Source organism: Hippocampus bargibanti, linkage group LG11 (assembly GCF_051943395.1).
Source record: "Hippocampus bargibanti isolate YZ-2025 linkage group LG11, ASM5194339v1, whole genome shotgun sequence".
NCBI classification, from domain to species: domain Eukaryota; kingdom Metazoa; phylum Chordata; class Actinopteri; order Syngnathiformes; family Syngnathidae; genus Hippocampus; species Hippocampus bargibanti.
The window spans coordinates 90122-112406 of NC_142744.1; the positions used below are offsets into that span (position 1 = coordinate 90122).

The window sequence follows — 22285 nt, forward strand, 5'->3', positions numbered from 1 at the left end:
AAATAACTAATAGATATCTTGCTAGCTAGCTAGATAGCTAAGACATAAGGAAACGACCTGACGTGTCGAGACGCTTGGAAATGTACATCAAATAAATGTGGGACGTTGCCATTGGACGTCCCTTTTGGAAAATTCCAATCTAGCGAGCAAGCAAACGTCCCTTTTCATTGTCCCGTCTTTTTGTCCTTTTCACTTTGGAATTGGGTGCCGCTTGAAATGCTTTCAATGGACCCGATTTGAATTGGGAGCACCGAACGGCACTTGGGATTCGCTAATTTGAGCTAGCCAGAGATAATAGCTGGCTCTCTAGCTAGGTCGATAGCTTCCTAGATAGCTTGGTAGATAGATAATAGATAGGAATAGTTTACTAGATAGCTAATAGATAGCTTGATAGATAGCTAATAACTACATAGCAATAGCTTGCTTGATAGCTAATAGATAGCTTGCTAGATAGCTAATAGAGAGGAATTGGGCACCGCTTGAAATGTTTTGAATGCGCAGCGCCAAACTGCGCTCGGGATGCGCTAATATGAGCTAGCGAGAGAGAGAGAGAGAGAGAGAGAGAGAGCCGCGGCGTAATCCGCAACCTCAACCAAGCATCTGGTCTTCGGCCCGTGGAAGCGGACGGACGGACGGACCAGACGGGCGGGATGACGCGGCGCCGGCTCGCCACCGTTCAGGCCCCGACAGTCGACCACGCAGAGCAAGGTGAGGAAGCCAGCAATGGCGTTCTTGGTGCACGTTCGGTTGAAGGTGCAAAGCCCATAGCTCATTGGTGGCGCCGTCGTCGCGCTTGCCGACGCGACGGCATGAAGAACCGACCCGTTCGCTGCCGTCCCGTCGGAAGCCGTCTCGCGTCCTATCGGCCGACGTACCGCTCGGCTAACCAAACGTAGCAACGTGGCGCGTTTGGAAAACGGGCGCTCCAGTGGAGCTGGCGCCCAGTTGCTTTCCCGTTGGCCCGACGGGTCTCCTTTCACCCGTCGTCATTTCAGAAGGCCAAGCGCGGCCCTATTTTAGTGCCAAGCCAGATTAAGAAGAGCTCATGAGCTCATTATTGTCGGCAAATGGCCTCAGATTAACCGGCCCGAATGTGGCGAGGCGCTGTCGCCGTTTACTTTTCCTCATCTTGCTACTTCATACTAGCATAATAAAAATACATTTCATTCACAATACATTCCATTAATAAGCGGCTTTCAAAACTCTCAAGGTCACTTTCCAGTCACAGGATAAGAACTTTTTTTTTTCTTGTGCTGGTGAGCAGTGGCAGCCATTTGCGCCAGCGTTCATCCCGGACATTTCGCCTCCAAACAGACGGGGACACGAGTGATGCGTCTCTTTTCAGAGAGCCAGTTCTTTTGGCTCGGCTCACTAAACAGATCCGGCTCTTTTGCCGGATCTCTTTTTTTTGTTTGCTTAAATTAATAAACTTCCAAAAATCATGTCAAATGATGTGAAAAACGAATTACTCATGTAAAAAATACACTATATCAAATATTTGTATGGATATGGCTTGATTTCTATGTGCACAGAGTTAGTGGATGCTAACTTTGACTTTCCCTGTGGTTACTCTGCTCTGATGATCAGCTCTCACTCATTTGCTTTTCATATTAATAATGCTATCATACCAACTAATAAAAAATATAATGATTGAATAATAACAGCATAATGCGATTACATTTGTCCACCTGTCTACCCTAATCTCCCTTCTCCTCACTGCTGCGCGTGTCTGTAATTTCCCCCTCCCTCCTCTACCACGGATCTTGACCAATCACGTGCGGCTTTAACCGAAGACAGGGGGCAGGGAATAGAGGGGGAAAAAGTCGGCTCCTTGTTCGGAACCGGCTCTGTTCGTTCACTTCAGAGATCCGGCTGTGAGAACCGGCTCGTTCGCCAACGACACACACGAGTGGACAGTGGACAGTACAGAAATCCGTCGCTACTTGCTCATGGCACTTTCGGTCCATCGGGGATTTTTTTTTTTCAGGGAAAAAAACATGGCGAGTCCAAAAAAATGGCCGCCATGTTTTATACGTGGCTGTCGCTTGATTGGTTCCCAGTGCTGAGTGCCAAAAAGGAAAGACGACCGGATATGCGTGTTTGTAGTTTTCTTTGGAACGCCGTCGCCATTGATCTTTGGCCTCTTTCTGGTGTCCTCAGGTGAGCCGCGCCCGTTCGATCCTTCCTTCAGGGGGCCGGTTCAGCGCAGGTCAGCCACCTCAAGGCGTTTTGGGCTGCCCTTTGGCCCCCGGGCCAGGATGGCCTCTCGGATACGGGAGAGACCTCGCTGGCTAGGAGGGGGGGAAAGCGACTCCTTTTGTCTTTTGTCTCCACAGAAGCTGCACCGACGTGTTCTGCTGCGCCATCTTTGTCCTCGCCGTTCTTTCCTACGCCGCCCTCGGAATCGTGGGTGAGTCTTCCCCGCCAAACGCCTTTCGGAAACTCCGTGCGCCCCCCCCCCCCCCATTCTAATTTTTGCGGATGGATGAAAACTCAGCCGAATTTGCGTGCAGTGGCAGCCACGCGGGCTAGCGTTCACTCAACATGGCTCCGTAGCGCCCCCTATCGGCCTTTCATGAGCCCTGCGGCCACTCAAGGGGAGGGGGGCGGGGGCTAAATATTATAATAAAAATAATAATACATTGTATTTATAAGCACCTTTCAGAACTACAAACAAGTATACAAATATAGCTATTATTTACACATAAACACTTGGATATGCAATGAAATCGTACAAACCACTTTGCCCACTTGGAAGATTTGAACTTTGTCCTTTTTATCTTTTCCTTGCTAAACAGTACAGCGATAAAGCATGTCCATTCTCACCGTCTACTCAGTCAAAATGAAACTAAAGTAAAGAAGCAGGGAAAGTAAAACCTGTACCGGAAGTGACAACAAACCAACGTAATGAATGTCAAGAAAATACAGCACAGCCATCTGCCGGTCAACTATGGGACAGCAGTTATAGACAAACGTATCAACGGCATTTACACTCTCCTTTTGCAGCCCGTTTCCATGGCGATCCCAGGAAGGTGCTCCTTCCGACAAACAGCTTGGGCCACTTTTGTGGTCAGGAGGGGACCCCTAATGCGTGAGTCCTTCATTTGTCAACACTTACCGTGAAAAGATGTGGTCGATAACAACCGAGTGAAAAAAAAATGGCGCTTTGGGAGCCCCGCCCCCTTTTTGAAGAAAAAAAATGGGAGTCGTCGATGGGAACGCTGGATTTGAAAGAGAAAAGTGCCAGTCCCCCCACTCCGCCGCCGAACCTTTGCGCTAACGGCTTTCTTGGGCGCCACAAGAACGCAAGGCGAAATGGGCTCCCTGGAAAAGAAATGGCCCTCTTGGACGAGGCCAGACGCCATCGTCGGACGTCGGAGCGCGTCGTCCACTCAAGCTCAGCGTGTTTGTTTGCAGGAAGAAGCCCCTCCTCTTCTATTTCGACATCTTGAAATGCGCCCACCCTTCCGTTCTCATCAACCTCCGCTGCCCAACAACTCAGGTTGTGCATTTTGTAGCTAGGCCTTCAGTAGTGCTATTCCGGACCGCGACTCACCCACTTGAGGATTTTGGGGGTTTGGCCTGGTGACTTTGCTCCGACTTGATGACCCCTCACACCCCCCTTGACTTTCAGATGTGTGTGTCAGAGTGTCCGGACAAATTTGCCACTTATCGCCAGATGCGACGGGATAACAAAGCGGGCAACGCTTCCTGGCAGTATTATAGCCTGTTCTGCAAGGTGGATTTTGGTCACCCTGACAAGGTAGGACCCGTCGGACCTGGACCCGGCGTCACGCTCCGTCCGCATCTCGGCTCGCTTTTGACATTGAGCAGTGCTAGTTTAGGGTTAGGGGTAGAATTAGCATTTCGGATTAGGGTTAGGGGATAGGGTTAGGCGCGGGCGTGGCTAGAGTCAGGCCAGATGGTGTGAATTTATGCCCCCTCCCCCACCGCCAGGTTGTCCGTGTCCGGAAGCCACAGTAACTTTTGTCCACCTGGGACTGTCCCAAAGGGATGGTGAAATGTCGCCGCGGCTTGCACTGCTTTTTTCGAATCGCCGCAGCCTTTGCGGCTTGCTTGCACAGGCCCCCCGCCGCCTCGTTTGAACCCGTTTGCTCGGTCTTGGCTTCAGCTTTCTTTTGTTTGGCTCCTTCCAGTCGGTGTTGGAGGTTCTGCCAGACGAGGATTGTCCTTCCGTGATTGTGCCGAGTCGACCGTGTAAGAAGGACTGTTGTTGTGGGCTCAAACCTGAACCGCTATCAATCCTGTTTTTACATACTGCACAACATGACATCACATGACTAATTTGTGTGTGTGTGTGTGTGTGTGTGTGTGTGTGTGTGTGTGTGTGTGTGTGTGTGTGTGTGGGCGCCGGGGTCAGTCCTCCAGCGATGCCTTCCGGACGTGATCGTCGGCAAGGAGACGGCGACGGTGGCCAATAAGACCAAGTTCCAGGATGGCGCGGAAACGGATCTCGGCGTCACTGAGCTCCGCGCCGCCGCCAAGTACGCGCTTTCCTTTTGGCTCTTTTCCGTCGACAATATTTTCATTTGACCTTGCGCCCCTGGCAGACTGCCGTTTGTTTCAAAGGAACATTGGCCCATGCGGTTTTTATGTGGTATCCCAGCGGCCGCCAACCGCTTCCACGTCAGACCATATTTTCAGGGAACGGCCTTTAAGGCGTGCCAAAAAAAGAATCGGACACGAGCTGCATGAAAAGCAATCTGGCCGCAAGTCTCTTTTTTGATTGGCCGCGGTCTCGTTCCCATGCACCTTCAAAATACGATCTGCTGCAAATATAAAGTGTCTGAAAACTCCGACTCCTCATCGGCGCGTACAACGAAGGCGGCAGAGGTTTAATTTCAGGAGTAACCTAACAAGAGCGGACGCCGACGTGGCTTCTTTTGGGTTCTCGATTGGGTTGAAGTCAAACGCCAAGGAAGGAGTGATTCCCTGCCGACGGGCGCCTGCTCTGGTTTTGCAGAGGCATCCGAAGACTGGCGGAGACTCGGCAGCTGGGCCGCCAGACCCTGGAAGACTTTGCCGCGTCATGGCCCTGGATTGTTGGGTAACCTCGAGCGCACTTTGAGATCCCGTCCTCCACGTGGCGTCTCCCGACCCCTTTCTTTCAGAGGGCTATGGCTGTCCTTGTTGCTGAGTCTGGCCTATATCGCGCTGCTGAGATTGGCCGCTGGGGCGTTACCGTGGGTGACGGCGGTGGCCGTCACGCTGCTCCTGGCGCACGGTAGGTTGGGCATCTGTAGCTCGATGGGCGTTGGCGCCGTGACCCGAAAGCCGTCCCACGCAGGTCTGTGGCACTGCTCGGCGGTCCTGGGGCGCCGGCGGGGTTCGGACGTCTCCGTCGCAGACGCTGGACTGCGAACGGATCTGCGAGTCCTTTTACAGCGCCGAGAAACTTGGATCGTTTTATGTACGCGAGTCCTGCTTTGCTTCTGGCGTTCACGGTGGGGACGGGGGGCAGTCTTTGAGCCGGCGTCAGGCTGTTTTGTGTTGTTGCTTCGCCTTCCCCAGCGGTGGCGCTGGCAGTGGCGGAGGTTTGCATGTTGTTAGCCCTTGTGGTTATGAGGAGGAAGCTCAAGTTGGCCATCGCCCTGCTGCGAGAGGCCAGCAAGTATGTCCGTGGTCTCATCGGAAGGGGCCACTGTGACGATGGTTGATTGGCTTTGACTCTTTTGCAGAGCCGCCGGCCACATGGTGTCAAGCCTCTTCTACCCGCTGCTGACTTTTCTCCTGCTGACGATTTGTATTTGCTACTCGGCGATGACCGCCGCGTATCCTTGAGAAAACGGCGCCTGCTTGGCCTTCCATTTCATCCTTGCGCAATGGAAGTCTGCGGTGGCTCGCTTGATTAACGGACGGCTCCTTCATCCACGCCGCAAACCAGTTACTTGGCGTCCTGGGGGGACGCCGTCTACGGAGTGGCGTGCCCCGATGGAAGCTGTCGGTATTCCAACAGCACCTGCGACCCAAAGGTACCAGCGCCTTTGTTGCGGCTCGCCACTGCCGTTCCAACATGTGAAAGGGACCCCGCCCCCTCCGCCTGATTGGCTTTTTCGACAGACGTTCAACGGAAGCGCCGTCTCCAAAGAAGCGCGGTGCAGCGGTTGCCGGTGCCTGTTTGCCTTTTACGGCGAAGAGACGGCCTTCGGGCGCTCCGTCTTGCCGCTGCAGATGTCCAACCTGCTGCTCTTCCTCTGGCTGGTCCACTTCATCATGGCGTTGGAACAGTGCACGCTGGCCGGGGCCTTCGCCAGCTACTACTGGGCCAAGAGGAAGCCCCAGGATGTCCCGCCCTGCCCGGTCTGGTCCTCCTTCGGCAGGGCCCTCAGGTCAGAGCAAGCGGCCGGACGCTGAGGTCAAAAAATGGCGTGGCGTCGCTCGCGTCTTGGCTTGCTGACTTTGTCCACGTCTCCAAGTTGCGCTTGTGGTGGCGTGACGAACATTTTATTAGTTCACCCCCCCCCCCCCCCCCCTCGTGCGCAAGTCAAGTCGCGTTGAAACTTGCTCAGCAACCCAAGCGGCCTCCCGGCGTATGCGGCGTGGGTGTGGCTGGAGTAAGACCAGACAGTGTGAACTTCTGCCCCCCGTCCCAACTCCACGTGTCCGTGTCCGGACCCTAACCCTACACCCTGACCCTAACCCCTATCCCCTAAACCCCAACCCGAACCCTGACCCTAAACCCTAACACTCTAACACCCTAACACCCTAACCCCAAACCTAGCCCTAACGCTAAACTCTAAACCCTAACCCCTAACCCCTAAACCCTGACCCTAAACCCAACCCTAACACCCCAACACCCTAACACCCCAACACCCTAACACCCTAACCCCAAACCTAGCCCTAACGCTAAACTCTAAACCCTAACCCCTAACCCCTAAACCCTGACCCTAAACCCAACCCTAACACCCCAACACCCTAACACCCCAACACCCTAACACCCTAACCCCAAACCTAGCCCTAATGCTAAACTCTAAACCCTAACCCTAACCCTGGGACTGTCCGCAGATATCACAGCGGCTCTTTGGCGTTGGGGGCTCTGGTTCTCTCATCCGTCCGTCTTTTGCGGGTGCCTCTGACCTACTTGGACAGGAGACTGAAAGGTGGACCACGCGGCGCCCGGGTGACGCCGGCCGAGTCTTTCTTCTTGCCGCCTGGCCGACTCGTTGCCTTTGTGTGCCGGCAGGTGTGGACTGCGGCCCCGCCAGATTTCTCCTGTGCTGCCTAGCGTGTTGTTTCGGGTGTTTGGAAAAATGCGTTGGCTACATGAACCGAAACGCTTACATCATGGTGAGTTTGGGAGCGTGCCGCCGGCGAGGGCGCGGCGCCGGATTCAGCCCAGATTTTCCATCAGGTGGCGATCGACGGGAACAACTTGTCGAGGTCGGCTCGAGAGGCCTTCTTCCTTCTCATGAGGAACGTGGTCAGGTCAGGCTAACTTCAGGCTTTGCGGGACCAGGATGGCGAGCATTCGAGATACGCAATAGACACGAGGACGGTGGCATCCATTCGATGGACATCTTTGTCCCATCTGTGTTCTCCAGGGTTGCAGTTGTGGACAGAGTGACTGATCTCCTGTTGCTTTTCGGAAAAGTCCTGATCGCCGGGGGGGTCGGTAAGTCACCAGTCATTTTCCATCCACTCCCAATCCTTCGTCAAAGTCAAAGTCAGCTTTATTGTCAAATATGCTAATATGCTAATATGCATGACATACAGCACAGATGAAATGAATGTCCTCTCGGACCCAGCGTGCAAGTGAGGTAGTGACGTATGTAAAGTGACGTCGTGTAGTCATGCAAAAACAAAAAAAGGTTGAAGTGAGGTCTTGCAGAAAAAAAACAACGTGTAGTCAGAGGGCGGTGAGTGTGGCAGTGGGATGGGGCAGGGGGGGCAGGGCTGGGAGGGAGTTGAGTCTCCCGACTGCCTGAAACTGTGCACCAAAGTCTACGTTTTGCTCCCCCCGGTGGCCGTTTCAGGTGTGTTAATGCTGCTTTTCCTCACTAAGAAGATTGCTGTGTTCCAGAATGAGGCCCCCCATCTGCACTACTACGAGCTTCCTCTCATGGTAACGGACAGCGCGCTGATTGCGGGTTTTTTTTTTTGGTGCTTTTGGTGCAGTCAACTGCATTCTGTAGCAACAACAAGAAGGAGAATGTGGATTGCTCTTGTCTTTTTTCATTCCATCTTAGACAACAGTGCTGGGCGCCTACCTGATCGCTGATGGCTTCTTTGGCGTTTACGCCGTGTGCGTGGACACCCTTTTCCTCTGCTTCTGTGAGTAAGAAATATCGCCTCTGCCATTTTGGGGATGCCGCGGCCCACATCTGGCGCCGACTCGCCGGCGTTTGGCTTTGTCCTCACCTGCTTTTGCCTTCTTGCCTTCGGTGTGCGGACGGCGACGCCTCGACGTTCCTTCCCGTGAGCAAATTAGGCGACGACTTGGAGCGAAACGACGGCAGCCCGGAAAAACCTTACCTCATGTCGCCGGAGTTGCGCAGGATTCTGGGGAAAAGCTCCATCTCAAGTTGAGGGAAACCGAGAGTTTTCCGGGACGGGACGGGCTTTTTTGGGACTCTGCGTATCGCCGCCGTGGGCCTGTTTGGACGAGTGACGCGGCAACCCCGCAGGCCCATTTTTTCCCCCGTCACGAATGGAAGGAAGGACTTTGGCATCGTCACGTGGCTTCAACTTGAGACGAAGGACCTCCAGCGCACATCTGCTCCAAAGTCTGTCGTCACGCCGACGTGAAGGTCCAATTTTCTCCCCTCAGCCGCTTGTCAATTTGGAATTTGTTTCCATCCTCCATTTGCAGAGGTTGCATCAATCACATCAGCAAAATAAAGCACGAAATAGATAAAGACACCTGGTGGGAAGGCACACAATCAGCCATTAAGGAAACGGGGTTTCACGTTTGCGCAGGCTTGTCCGTCCTAACTCTGCGTCCCTCCGTGAGGAGGCACTCTGGGAGCGATGATTGACTATTGAATCGCAGACCCCGAAACGGGGCCGTTAGTTCTCTTGACGCGTTAAGGATGATCTCCACCCGCGAGCGGGGTGAAATATGCATGAACGTCACCGCCATGTTGGATGTGAGCGCGGCCATCCACCATTCACTTAACCCAGAAGTCGATGGACACGAAGCTTGCTAGCCAGGTAGTAGATAGCTAATATATAGCCAACTCTACTCCTGTAAACTATAACCACAATATTTTAATAACTCACCAATTCAAATAAAAAATGGGATTTTACCAAGAATGTCTGCAAAGAAAGGTTATGTCTCATCAGGACTGAAAACTACCCTTGATAATTATCTTAAATCACATTGGTTACTGTTTTTATATCATTTTTTTTGTTTGTTTTCAATCCAATTTTCTGTTCTCCAACAATTTGGTGGTAATGGTACAGTTAACTTGAATGATATACGTAGTTGTCTGATGCTACATATTTAGCAAAACAACTTATTTACAGCTTCGATATTTTGGGAAAAAAATGAGTTTGTGATTTTAGTAGTCATTTTATGATTAAAATAGTCCTTTGTTTTCTTTTCTATATCCATATTTATTTGTTAGTGAGAGGTCCTAACATCTTCACCCCAAGATATTTTTGTGAGCTTCGGGGCGTATTTGGTTCGGGGAAGTAAAGTGCGTTGATTTGGTGTGCGGACAGATGCTCCACATCCAAAAGGGCGGACGAAGTGACGTATCGCGACAAGGCAGCGCAAACACAGAGAGGCGTCTATGTCCCGACTGCCCACCTGTGTGGCGGGGGGGGGGGGGGGTTACGCGGGCGTCCACCAGTGCCGCTCGGACGCGGTCGAGAACGAAACGCCGAACCACAGCAACAAGAACCAGCACGTTGTCGGTTCCGCGTCGACGAACGACTTTGGATCTTTGTGCTTGGGCAAAGCGAAGAACTTGTCAGCATGCCGGTGAGAAGGGGCCACATGGCGCCACAAAATACTTTCCTGGACACCATCATCCGAAAGTTCGAGAGCCAGAGTAAGTCGACGCTGCTTTTTACCCCGCTTTGTTCACATCGATATTGCGCCACCTTTGAAATAGTCGACGTTGGCGACACGATTGAATTGCAAAAGTCTGATTTTTCCAACTCTGTTGTCAGATTGACTTTTGAACAGCGTCCATTCCTTTCGCCATTTAAGGATTTGGAAGAAATCGAAAGCCCGCTCGTTTATCCTCTTATCCGTAGAATTGGCAAGTCACTTAAACGACGAAATTGGACGTGACTTTGTATTTGCAAGATGAAATGTGTCACGTTTTTCACCGAAGAGTGTATTTTGACATTTTTGGCATTCCTCGGGGTCAAATCTGTCACCCAATGTCGTGGACATCAATCACCACTTATAACTTATTTCATCATACCTTGACTTACGAACTTAATTGGTTCCCAGACCGAGTGTATAAGGCGAAAAGTGTGTATCCCAAACATTAATTCCCCATAGGAAACCATTGAAATGAGAATAATGCCTTCCCAGGCCCCCATAAAACATCATTTTCTACTTTCTAAGCCTTAAAACTACGCAAAAATAGACCTTATTTTATGTATAATAAATGAATGTTTATTAAATGAAATGTTGATAAAGAAATCAACTGTAGTGTATTGTAAAGTGGTTTTCTTGACCTTTGTGATGTCCGTTGATGACTTGATGGAATGGAGTGGCCGCTTTCATCAGCATGAAACACTCGATGAGGAAGGTAGCCTTCTCTGTCCACCATCTTGAGGAATGATCCCTTGTAAGCTTTGGCAGCTTTATGGTCAGAACTGGCTGCCTCACCGTGACGAATGACACTATGAATCCCTGTACGACGCTGGAACCATCCGTGTCTGGCCTTGAAATCAACTTCCAGGTTGCCTCTTGACGATATCCGAGTGAAGTTGCTGTGCTCTCTTGGTGATAATTTGACCCAACTCGGAGAAAAAGCCCACTTGCCGCCTTCTCGACGGATTGACCACGACGGACCGCACTTTGCCCCCCCCCCCCCCAACTTTTTTTCACCTTGGCTCGTCCTCCTCGCCCCACAGACCGCAAATTCCTGATCGCCAACGCGCAGGTGGAGAACTGCGCCATCATCTTCTGTAACGACGCCTTCTGCGGGCTGTGCGGCTACAGCCGGGCGGAGGTGATGCAGAAGGCCTGCACCTGCACCTTCTTGTACGGACCTCTGACCAAGAGGCCGGCGGTGGCCCAGATGGCCAAAGCTCTCCTGGGAGCCGAGGAGAGGAAGGTGGACATCGCGCTCTACACCAAACAAGGTACGGCGCTCGCGCAAAGTGCTAAGCTCTGTTAGCTTCCGAGGCTCGGCCAGCCCGCCGGCTTTTCTCCAACTCTTTGGAGACGGCCTCAACCTTTGCTGCGGTTGTGCGAGCGTCACGTCATCGATGCGTGAGACCCCCCCCCCCGCCATGATAACTGCCACCTTGGCAAAATAAAAATATCCCCAGGCACTCTGAGTCAAGTCCTTGCTGGGTCACACACACCAGGTTGGAACAATTGCTCCTATCACAAGTTAATGAGAGCCACCACTTTTTTGGAGGGGGAGGGTGGGCTCATCGGAGGCTGCATGATGCGTTCCCGACCTCCTAAAACGGCCCAGTCCCAAAGCGGCATCACTACAACAAAGGAAGGAATTTTCAAATAATAAGAAGAATAAATTGTATTCAAAATTCTCACGGACACTTTACAGGCACAGGATCAGAACTTTTTTTCTTCTGCGGGTGAGCAGTGGCAGTCAAACGCACTATCTAGCTTATCCTGTGACCTTTTGAAAGGCGCTTGGAAGTCAAATGGATTATTATTATTATTATTATTATTATGATGATTATTATCGTCCAGTTTGCAATCGATCTCACGTGGTATTCAAACGCTGCGCGGGGGGGGGGGGGGGGGTGTGAAAAGCAGAGAATGTTTTTGTTCCCTTTGCTAATCTGTAATCCTTTGCAAAACATATTGGTTGATCCGCTACTTGTGCGCTGCGCTAATGAAACCTCTGATCCTTTTGCGCCCGCAGAGCGCCAATCGCCTCCCAAAGACAAATCAAATCAATTTGAGGAATGGACGGGCGAGTCCTTCAAGGACAACCGACGCCTCCGGACAAGTTGCGTCCATGATTTGTAAAATGGCTTCCAATGACTTGTACTCAGCGTATTTGACAAAGATTCCAGTAGCTAGATTTGACCTTTTAAAACTGCCGCTGAATATTCAGGAAGTCTTGTTTTCCAATTGATGACGAAGCCCTAAGTGACGTCACGGAGGGAACGCCCCTGACCGAGAAAGCGACACACAATGCATTTTGGCTACTTTTTTTCGTGTGAAAACACCGTGTCGATGGCCAAATTAGAAGGAAAACGCCATCAATAAGGCCACGGTGAATCGTCGTGTGTGGCAGCCAATTGCGCTAACGCGCATAAAGGAGGTGTACGTTGACACAAATTCCCAGCGGTCAAATCAGCCTATTTCCAACGGAGCAGAGCAAAGTGCGCCGCTGTGTCTTGGCCTTCTCCTTTTGTGTGTGTGCGCGCGCAAAACCTACCATCTGAACTCTCTGAAGCCATTGTTTTGATTCTGGAGCAAGCCAGTTTGTGAAGCAGATTCCCAACGTGACATCACGAACGCGGGGGCGGGACTTTTTGCTCATTGGTGGCGGTTTTGGGCAACTTGAAGTCATTTTGATTGGCAAAATATCAGCCTGCGTGTTTTGGCTATTTTAGATGCTATCAAACGTTTTTCTGATGTCAGTTAGGAAATAAAAGAATGGTGTCAATTGTCCTTTAAGTCAATGAGACACCCGAAGATCGGCTAGGAACGCACGGAGGTGGGGGCTTCTTTCTCTTTACGACCTCTCGCTCTCGTTTGGAGATGGCGAGTCGCCGACAGGACATGCCGACCTTCCGTCGGCGGCACAAAAGGCCGGACGTGGCGCCCGCAACCACGTGATGCAAAAGTGACCCGAATGCAGGGGGGGAGGAGGGGCTGTTTAGGGCTCGTGGCGACGTTGGGCTTGGGCAGTTAATCTCAATATCAGTTATGTACCTGTGGGTTGGGGGGGGGGGGGGGATTATTGTGGCTGGGACAAGAAGCCGACCTTGAGGTTGACTCATTGTCAAATGATGATGAAGGAAGATTGCATGTCGCTCGCCTAATCCATCCTGCAGACATAAAACTAGGCCCCCGAGCCCGCCCTGATTGCCCTTCACACTTTGATCACGCGCTGACATCGTTTGGCGACTTATTCCAACCCAAAGAGTCGACGTCTCTTTGAATATTCACGGGCAACAAGGTCGGACCAACCGCATTCGTGATTCTTGGATGAAAAAGTTGAAAATGACGTCAACGTGGCGCGTCCAAAGTGCGGCCCGGGGGCCAAAGGCGGCCCGTGGTCCATTTTCGTCCGGCCTGTCATCAAATCAGTCACGACTGGCCCACCGTGGAAGATTTAGATGCCATTTTAGAATGAAAAAATGGAGTAACATCGCCATTTTGGAAAATTGGCGGCTGATGCCATCAATGGCGGTAGATGGCCGGCGGATAGATAGATAGCCAGCTAGCTATCTAGCGGGTAGCGGTCTGGCTGGCTATCTGTTGGCTCTCTGTTAGCTATCTACTAGCTGGCTAGCTAGCATTCTCTCTACTTAGCTTTCTATTCGCTATATGGCTATCTAGGTGGTGAGCTATCTATCTGTTGGCTACCTATCATAACAATAATAATAATCCATTTAATTTCTAAGCGCCTTTCAAAACTCTCAAGGTCACTTTAAAAAACCAAATACTAATAATAGTTTAAACAGTCATAATCACCTGATAAAAGTGTAAAAAGTCTCGCCGTGACACTTTGCTGTCTAATTCCGCCCTCTAGCGGCGACTGCGGGAATGAGCTGCACTCAAGCCTTCCGTCCAGTCAGGACCCGAACGAGCCATCGGTGGATATGGACATGTGGTCACCGTAGCCGCTACGGTGACCACACGTCGCGATTTGACTACGGCGTAGCCCCTCCCTCGCTTGACTCTGTTTTCCGCGCGTCTTTTGTGCGGGCAGGCGTTTGCTTCCAGTGCCTGATCGACGTGGTGCCCGTCAAGAACGAAGACGGCGGCGTCATCATGTTCATCCTCAACTTTGAGCTGCCCGAAGACGTGCGACCGGCCAACACGTCGCCCGCCAGGGAGCTCAGCAGAGTGCTGCGACTCCCCTGGCTCACTTTGGGTCAGAGACCTCGTCGCCGTCACCCTTAAAGGACAACCCGCATCCCAAAGTGACGTCACAAAAACCTTTGCTAGCGTCTCAAATCCCCGCGCGCAACGTGCTGGATGATCAAAGGCAAAACACCAAGAAAAAAAGGGCCACGAATGAGCTCCAAACCGGGAGATTCACAAAGGCAGGATAGTCCTTGACAAACTGCCTGCTTCAGGTTCAAAACAAGTCAAAACAGGGAGTTCGGATCGGGAACAAAGACCCTTTCTTGTTACTCGTCCAGTATTTGAATCTCATTCAACTAGTTGTGAAGAGGAAAGCATAAATGTTTGCCATCCATTCCACAAGTCCTTCCGTACCCGTTCGAGGCGCCTGGACTCCAACGTCGCGGGCCAGAAAATGCACAAGATGGCGCCAAAGCTCCGTTTGTCAAACGCGCTCGGTGGAAGTTGACGTGATTTGACAAATTATTGTCCGGAGGTGTCGGTTGTCCTTTAAGTTGGGGGGGGGGGGATCCAAAAAAGGGGGCGGGATCACCCACGGGGCGGAGTCTTTGAGCTGTCCTTGCGCTGACCCAGCTCGCCGGCAGCGCCTGGGCCTCCTGCTGGGCTCCTTCCGATCCAGGATGGGCGTGTTCTCGCGGGACGCCGACCTCGGGGCGCCGCGCGCCGACCTGCCCCCCCTGGGCCACCAGTCGGTGGCCCTGGAAAAGCTCTTGTCGCCCCCCGAGAGGGAGCGGCTGCGGGAGGCCGGCGCCGAGCTGCTTCTCTGGGAGCGGGAGGAGGCGGCGCCGCCCGCCCGGAGGGAAGCGAAGGCCGCCCGCCGGCCTCCGAACGGGACACCCCCGCCAGGCGAGTTGAACCGGCCGAGGTGGGGAGGGCCGCCGTGATGATGATGATGAGGAGGGGGCGGGGCCTTTGTTTGATTGCGCAGGCTCAATGGCGGCCGTTCCAAGCTGTCCTCCTCCCTGGATGATCTCAAGACTTCCTGGCAGAAGGGGACCAAAGATGGCCTGGGTGAGAAAAGGAGCCGCTCGCCGCTTGCCGCTCGCCACTCGCCACTCGCCACTCACCGCCTTTGCGTTTCCGCCCGCCATGTTGTCATTGCTCCTTTTTGGGCAGCGGCGGCCCCCGCTCGCAAAAGCAGCGCCCCCGCCGGCGAAACCGCCTGTCGGGGTGACCCTCAGGTAAGCCAAGGGCCCCTCCCCCACTAACGGGTTGCGATCTTGACACCCTGGCGTTGCCTGGCGTCTTTTCTCTTTCTCCGTCAGACGGCGCGCAAAGCGGACGCGGCGCCGCCACTTCCTGCGGGGGAAATCCTTCCTACGGGCAGAAGCCACAACGTGACGGACAAAGTGACTCAGGTGAGCCAACGGCCGCCGTCAACCATTTTATTATGCCAAAGGCAATCATCTTCTTTGAGTGCGTGACCCCCGACCCCTCCATGTCCATCTCCATCTTTTGAGGTGCTGTCCCTCGGGGCCGACGTGCTCCCCGAGTACAAGTTGCAGAGCCCTCGCATCCACAAGTGGACCATCCTGCACTACAGCCCCTTCAAAGCCGTGTGGGATTGGCTCATTCTGCTGCTGGTCATCTACACCGCCATCTTCACGCCGTATTCCGCCACTTTTCTGCTCAGGTGACCACTTTTTCTTCAGCCCCGCCGAGAACGCTTGGAAAGTGTCAATGAAAAGAAGCGTCCGCGTGTCTGGGTTGTTGTTGTTGTTGTTGTTTTTTTTTTTGGGGGGGGGGGGGGGGGGGGCGTCACCCCAGCGACCGGGAGGAAGCGGCCATGCAGACGTGCGGTTACTCCTGCTCTCCTCTCAACGTGGTGGACCTTCTGGTGGACATCATGTTCATTGTCGACATTGTCATCAACTTCCGGACCACCTACGTCAACTCCAACGACGAGGTGAGGCCCGGGCGACGGCTAACGCTAGCTAGCTAGCTAGCTAGCTTTCTATCTATTTGAGTTACTTCCGGGTTGAGTGATTATTAGCTAACTCTTAGCTAGCTAGCTTGCTATCTATTTGAGATACTTCCGGGTTGAGTGAACGCTGGCGCGTGTGGCTGCCGCTGCTCACCCACAGAAAAAGTGATCCTGTGACTGTGAAACGACCTTGAGAGTTTTGAAAGGCACTTAGAAATGAAATGTACAATATTATTATTATTGTCGCAAATTGCCAGCCAGTTGGCCGACTGGCCACCGCTAACCGTGCAGATTGCTAACCGGCTAATGATGCCGATCGGGCACGGCTTGAGGTTGTTCAAGCAACTTTTTGCCAAAAGCCGGCGTGCTATAAAGTGACATGTGAGCGCGTGACAAGTTTTCTTTCCTGCGAAGGCCTTTGCGGGGGGCGAGGGAGCCTTCACGGCAAATGCTTTGCGTTCTCAGGTGGTGAGCCAATCGGCTCGGATCGCGGTGCACTACTTCAAGGGCTGGTTCCTCATCGACATGGTGGCGGCCATTCCCTTTGACCTCCTCATCTACCGCTCAGGAGAAGAGGTGGTTAGGGGAGACGGAGGGAGGCGGGGGGTTGAGCGGGAACGCTGACAAAATGGCCGCCCAAAGTGCTCCCGACGAGCGCGCTTTGGACGCGTACGGGACAAACGGCTTTTGGCGGGGCTTTTTGTGGGTTTCTGAAGATACAAAAAGGAGAGGAGTAGCAGTAGGTTTAATTTGGATCAGACTTCTTAGAGCACATAGGCTTAGTTATGCTGATGAGGTGATACCAAAGCAAATGGGGCAATCAGGCCGGTCGTAGACCCCAGAATCAGAATCAGAATCATCTTTCTTGCCAAGTATGTAGAACACACAAGGAATGTGTTTGCGGTAGAACACGCTGCACTTGTATCATCATCAGGAAAACGGAGGCACTCTACAGTTGGATTGGGATTACTGTTGAAAGAGTTAATGGCGGCGGGCTTCGGTTGAAATGTTGAAACGTCAGCTGAATTAGTGCAGCAATCAGGCCAGTCGGAGAGCCCGTAATCAGTCAGTAATCACTGTCGTCTCAGGGAATAGTCCTCTGCTCCCAGACATATCACAGCAGAGTCTGGACACTAGGGATATATATATATATATATCTAGGGTCGATACTACCAGTAAGACCTTAGTTTTCTGACGAAGCCTCTTGGATAAGAAGCGAAAGGTCGGACACCTTGACAGAAGTCCAGATGACGGCTGAAGAAAGCTTCTCTCTCACGGATGTTTTTGTCGTGTCGCCGCCAGACCACCACGCTGATCGGCCTGCTGAAGACGGCCCGGTTGCTGCGCCTGGTGCGGGTGGCGCGCAAGTTGGATCGTTATTCCGAGTACGGGGCGGCCGTGCTCTTCCTGCTCATGTGCACCTTTGCCCTCATCGCACACTGGCTGGCCTGCATCTGGTGCCGTCTTCTTCTTCTCTTTTCATTCCCGCCTCGGGGGGGGGAGGGGGGCGTTAGCCTGCGGCTAGCTGATGCTAACGGCCCGCGCGACTGAGCGTGTCCGTCGCAGGTACGCCATCGGCAACGCGGAGCGCTCGAGCTCGGCCGGCGTGGGCTGGCTGGACACGCTGGGCCAGCAGCTGGGGAGGCCCTACAACCGGTCGGCGGCGGGCTCGGGCCCCTCCGTCAGGGACGAGTACGTCACGGCGCTTTATTTCACCTTCAGCAGCCTGACCAGCGTGGGCTTCGGCAACGTGTCGCCAAACACCAACTCGGAAAAGATCTTCTCCATCTCCGTCATGCTGGTCGGCGGTGAGTCTCCTCGCGCTTCCGTCGTCTTCCCCCCTCGGGTGACGCCCGTGGCTCCGCCCCCTCCGCAGCCCTGATGTACGCCAGCATATTTGGCAACGTGTCGGCCATCATTCAGCGTCTGTACTCGGGGACGGCGCGCTACCACGCTCAGATGATGCGAGTGCGAGACTTCATCCGCTTCCACCAGATTCCGAACCCGCTCAGGCAGCGGCTGGAGGAATACTTCCAGCACGCCTGGTCCTACACCAACGGAATCGACATGAACGCCGTGAGCGCCCCGGTCCGGTCCGGTCCGGTCCGGTCCGGTCGAAAGCAAGCAAATGTGGTCCAAGCCTGCCGTCTGCTTGTGTCTCCCTCCGTCCGCCAGGTCCTGAAAGGCTTCCCGGAATGTCTCCAGGCCGATATCTGTCTCCACCTCAACAGATCGCTGTTGAAAAACTGCCCGGCCTTCAAAGGTCATTCCGCCCCCCCTCGGGGTCAAACGCCGCTTGCAATGCCGACGGTGCGCTGTGGCTGTTCAGGGTCCCCCCGGGGCTGTCTGAGGGCCCTGGCCGTCAGGTTCAAGACCACCCACGCCCCCCCCGGAGACACCCTGGTCCACGCCGGAGACTTGATCTCCGCCCTCTACTTTATCTCCAGGGGGTCTATCGAGATCCTCAGAGGGGATGCGGTGGTGGCCATTCTCGGTGAGTTTTGCTGACATGGCGGGGTGACCCCGCCGTGACCCCACGTTGTTCATTGAATGTGAATCAAAGTCTTCCTGAGTCCTTTTCTTGGTTTGTCAGGAAAGAACGACGTGTTTGGGGAGCCCATCAATCTCTCGGCTTTGCCGGGAAAATCCGGCGCCGACGTGCGAGCTCTGACCTACTGCGACCTTCACACAATACGTCGAGACGACATGCTGGAGGTCAGATGAGCCCCCCCCCCCCCCCCCCCCCCCCCCCCCCAAAAAAAAAAAAAAAAAACCCCGTCGGTCTTGGCTCACGGCGTGTCTTTTGCCTTTGTAGGTTTTGGACATGTACCCCGAATTCTGCCACCACTTCTGGGCCAACTTGGAGATCACCTTCAACCTCGGAGACGTTCGTTTGTCCTTTCAAAAGCAAAGCTGTCAATCACTGTCGGATGTCACGTCCAAACCTTTTTAGCAAAGGCCGCCCGCTTCAAAATGAAAATGGACGGCGGTCCACTTTTGGCCCCCGGGCCGCGCTTTGGACACAGCTGCTGTTGTTGAGCGTCAATCAAATTGACCATCTTTTATCATAATAATAATCCATTTAATTTCTAAGCGCCTTTCAAAACTCTCAAGGTCGCTTTAGTCACAGGAAAAGTTTTTTCTGTAGGTGAGCAGCGGCAGACACACGCGCCAGCGTTCACTCAATCCTGAAGTATCTCAAATAGAAAGCAAGCTAGCCAGCTTGCCAATAGATAGCTATTGAGACAGCCAGCCAGCTATCTAGATACCTAGCTATCCACTAGCTGTAGAGCCATCCTTCTAGTTCGCTATCGATCTCGATAACTATTAGCTATCCATTAACTATCTAGCGAGTTCTCCATTAGCTATATAACTATCCTTCTAGCTATCTATCTATCTATCTCGATAGCTTTCTCTTAGCTTTTGCATTTGGAGTGGTCTTTGTGTCCAGGTGAATCCCGAACCTGCCGGACTTTTAAGTGTGGACGACTCGGACGGCGATCGGCGAGCGGCGTGGCAAATGCAGAGGCCGCCCGGCGCTCCTTCAGGTCTTTGTCAAGAAAAAAACAACAAGCAGATGATGGCAAAATCGGCCAAAGAGAAGAGCGCGTCCGTTGCCTTTTGTGACCCGACGCGACCTCTCGACAGGTGACGGCGGGAGGGGCCGAGCCGCCCAGCGACGCCACCCGGGGGGGCGCGGCAAGTGGGCACGCGGCCGCGCCAAAGACCCGGCGCGCCCTCCGCTGTAAGAATCCCAGCCTCCGTCACCTTTTCACCAATGCAGGCGCCGTTTCACCAATTGGCTCTTCTGGACCGGTCAAAATGGAGGCTACGCATCTCCATTTTAGGATGACAACACAACACAACACATCAAACGATTTAGAAGCATGGCACTGGAGTGGACGCATTTTGCCATCTATTAGCTGTCTATTTGCTATCGATTAGCTAACTGGCCAGCTACCTAGCTATCTGGCTGACTATCTATTAGTTATATAGCTATAGAGTTATATAGCTAATTGTCTAGCTGGCTATCTATTAGCTAGCTACCTAGGGTTGAGTGAACACCGGCCTGTGTGGCTGCCGCTGTTCACCCGCAGAAAAAATATCCTGTGACTGTAAAGTGTCATTGAGAGTTTTGAAAGGCACTTAGAGATCAAATGTATTATTATTATTTTTTTTCAGTCAGCAGACAAAAGCCTTTGCAGCACTGACGGCGCCGCTATTGGTCTTCCCGCAGGTGCGTCCCAGCGTCGCCCGGCCAAATCCGGGCCAAAGATTCCCAATGGGCCGGCGCCGAGACGCTCGCGGGCTCTCCTGGGAGCTGCAAGAGAGAGCGGGCCCGTCCGTCTTTCCGAGGCCCGTAGGACGTCTCCAAAGCGCCTTTTGGCTCTTTGTTTTGGCTCGGAGGCCATTTTTCTTTTTGCTTTTCTTCTTCTCAGGCGTGGCGGACATTTTGGCCTCGTGGGCCTCCAAAGCCGAGCCCAAGTACGAGGAGGTCCCGTGCGTGGGGAGCCCGGCCTCGCCTCGCCCTCGCCCTCGCCCCCGCCCCGCCCTCGCTCCCGGCGCCCGTCCGAGTCGCCCTCTTCTCTCTCGGAGCCCCTCGGCCACAAGAAAGACTTGGAGGACAGGCTGGAGACGCTGCAGCAGCAACTCAGCAGGTCCCGTTTAGGACAAATGTCCTTGAGAGTTTTGAAAGGCGCTTAGAAATGAAAGGGATTATTATTATTATTATTATTATTATTAAATGGCAAGTTTGGACTGATGTGTCCTTTGCAAACGATACGGATCTCTGAAGTGAACGAAGGAGAGCCGGCTCCTAAAAAGGAGCCGGAAATGGAAGCCGACTTTTTTTTTTCTCCTCTATTCCCCGCCCCCAGTCTTCGGTTAAAGCCGTACGTGATTGGTCAAGATCCATGGTAGAGGAGGGAGGGGAGATTGACAGACACGCGTAGCTGTGAAGAGAGCGAGGATGTGTTAGAGAAACAGAAGCACATTGTGAGTCGCACATGAAACAGGAAAGGGATTTCTGATTCTGATTCTGAAAAGACTTTCTCAAAGAATCATAGCAGAATCTTATATGACGAAAGCCCCCCCCCCCCCCCCCCCCCCTGCTGTCCTCCCTTTGAATGTGAATTGGCGGCAAGGTTTTGGGCGTACATGTGCCTGTTTTGGTTCCAGGTTGGAATGGCGCCTGTCGGCAGACATCGGCGTCATCGCGCAAGCGCTACGGCGGCAGATGTCAATCGGTGACGATCCGTCACCGGCCGGCGCCGTCACTTCTACCGCCGCGACGTCCCCGCCGAGCGTTAGCGACCCGCGTCGCCGCGCCGCCCGTTCTCAAATGGCGGACGTCGATCCGCTTCGCCGGACGTCTCCGGCCCTCCGCTCGTCCAGGCAAGACGATGGCCGCGTACGCCGCTCTCTGGGAAGCCGCTGACGGAAGTGATTTTGTGTCGGCAGGGAAGAAAAGTTTGCGGCAGAAGAACCCGCCCTTGCCCATCTGCGGTCTTTTCTCCCTCTCGATCCCCCCTCCCTCACCTCCCACACCTCCCACAATCCCCCCCAAAGACCCACCGCCAAATGAATGCATTTGAAGGACCAAAAGCGGCACTGTGGTCTTTTTTTTTCAAAGGGAACAACTCCATCCCAGAAGAGAACATTCAAGTGTCGCTATCGAGTGTTTGTCATTTTGGAAGTTGGACATTTGCCACCCGTCCAGGGTCCCCGAATGGTCCGGCTATGCTGCCCCCATAAAAAGAGTTCAAAGTCACAATTCTGAGCTAAAAAGTCGGAATTCAGAGTTAAATGTTTGTGCGTTACTTTTGGGTTGAGTGAACGCTCGCGCGTCTGGCTGCCGCCGCTCACCTGCAGAGAAACATTGTTGTTCTTATCCTGTGACTGTGAAGTGTCCTTGAGAGTTTTGAAAGACGCTCATCAATGGAATATTCTTCTTATTATTGTTCTTCTTGTTATTATTATTCTTATGATTATTTATTAATTGAAAGGCGCTGAAGGCAATGACAAATGGTGTTGACGCTTCTCCGTGGCTCTGTGGCATTTTCTCGTGGTGGAATGTCGCCATTAAAATGTCCAAAAGAATGTCTGTGATCAAATGTCCTTTCAAAGTAAGAGCG

At 53.0% G+C, this 22285-nt stretch overlaps 1 protein-coding gene and 1 pseudogene across 5 annotated transcripts; both read left to right on the top strand.

Annotated features, from left to right (window-relative positions):
• Positions 1-280: 280 nt before the first annotated feature.
• LOC148890957 (choline transporter-like protein 5-A) lies at positions 281-9251 on the top strand. 4 transcript variants are annotated; one of them, XM_089007589.1, is made up of 22 exons: positions 281-708; positions 2161-2209; positions 2337-2410; positions 3007-3091; positions 3418-3502; positions 3635-3763; positions 4158-4218; positions 4382-4505; positions 4985-5068; positions 5133-5245; positions 5309-5431; positions 5533-5632; positions 5700-5792; positions 5906-5993; positions 6082-6350; positions 7027-7121; positions 7205-7308; positions 7373-7446; positions 7563-7633; positions 7995-8083; positions 8208-8292; positions 8450-9250. In XM_089007589.1, the coding sequence occupies exons 1-22, from the start codon at positions 651-653 to the stop codon at positions 8545-8547; spliced, it is 2151 nt and encodes a 716-aa protein (XP_088863715.1). In that variant the 5' UTR covers positions 281-650; the 3' UTR covers positions 8548-9250. The 4 variants fall into 4 exon arrangements, with proteins under 4 accessions (XP_088863715.1, XP_088863716.1, XP_088863712.1 ...); XM_089007590.1 differs by having other exon boundaries at positions 5539-5632; XM_089007586.1 differs by having other exon boundaries at positions 5133-5431; positions 8450-9251.
• Positions 9252-9807: 556 nt separating this feature from the next.
• LOC148890958 (voltage-gated inwardly rectifying potassium channel KCNH6-like) lies at positions 9808-22250 on the top strand (annotated as a pseudogene). The gene is made up of 23 exons (XR_016116473.1): positions 9808-10016; positions 11059-11289; positions 14070-14234; positions 14801-15092; positions 15156-15238; positions 15344-15408; positions 15493-15585; positions 15688-15860; positions 15995-16133; positions 16617-16727; positions 17454-17608; positions 17718-17959; positions 18028-18227; positions 18327-18414; positions 18481-18645; positions 18745-18866; positions 18967-19038; positions 19603-19699; positions 19800-19896; positions 20389-20507; positions 20591-20809; positions 21330-21545; positions 21612-22250. The product of XR_016116473.1 is annotated as a voltage-gated inwardly rectifying potassium channel KCNH6-like (transcript).
• Positions 22251-22285: the final 35 nt, after the last annotated feature.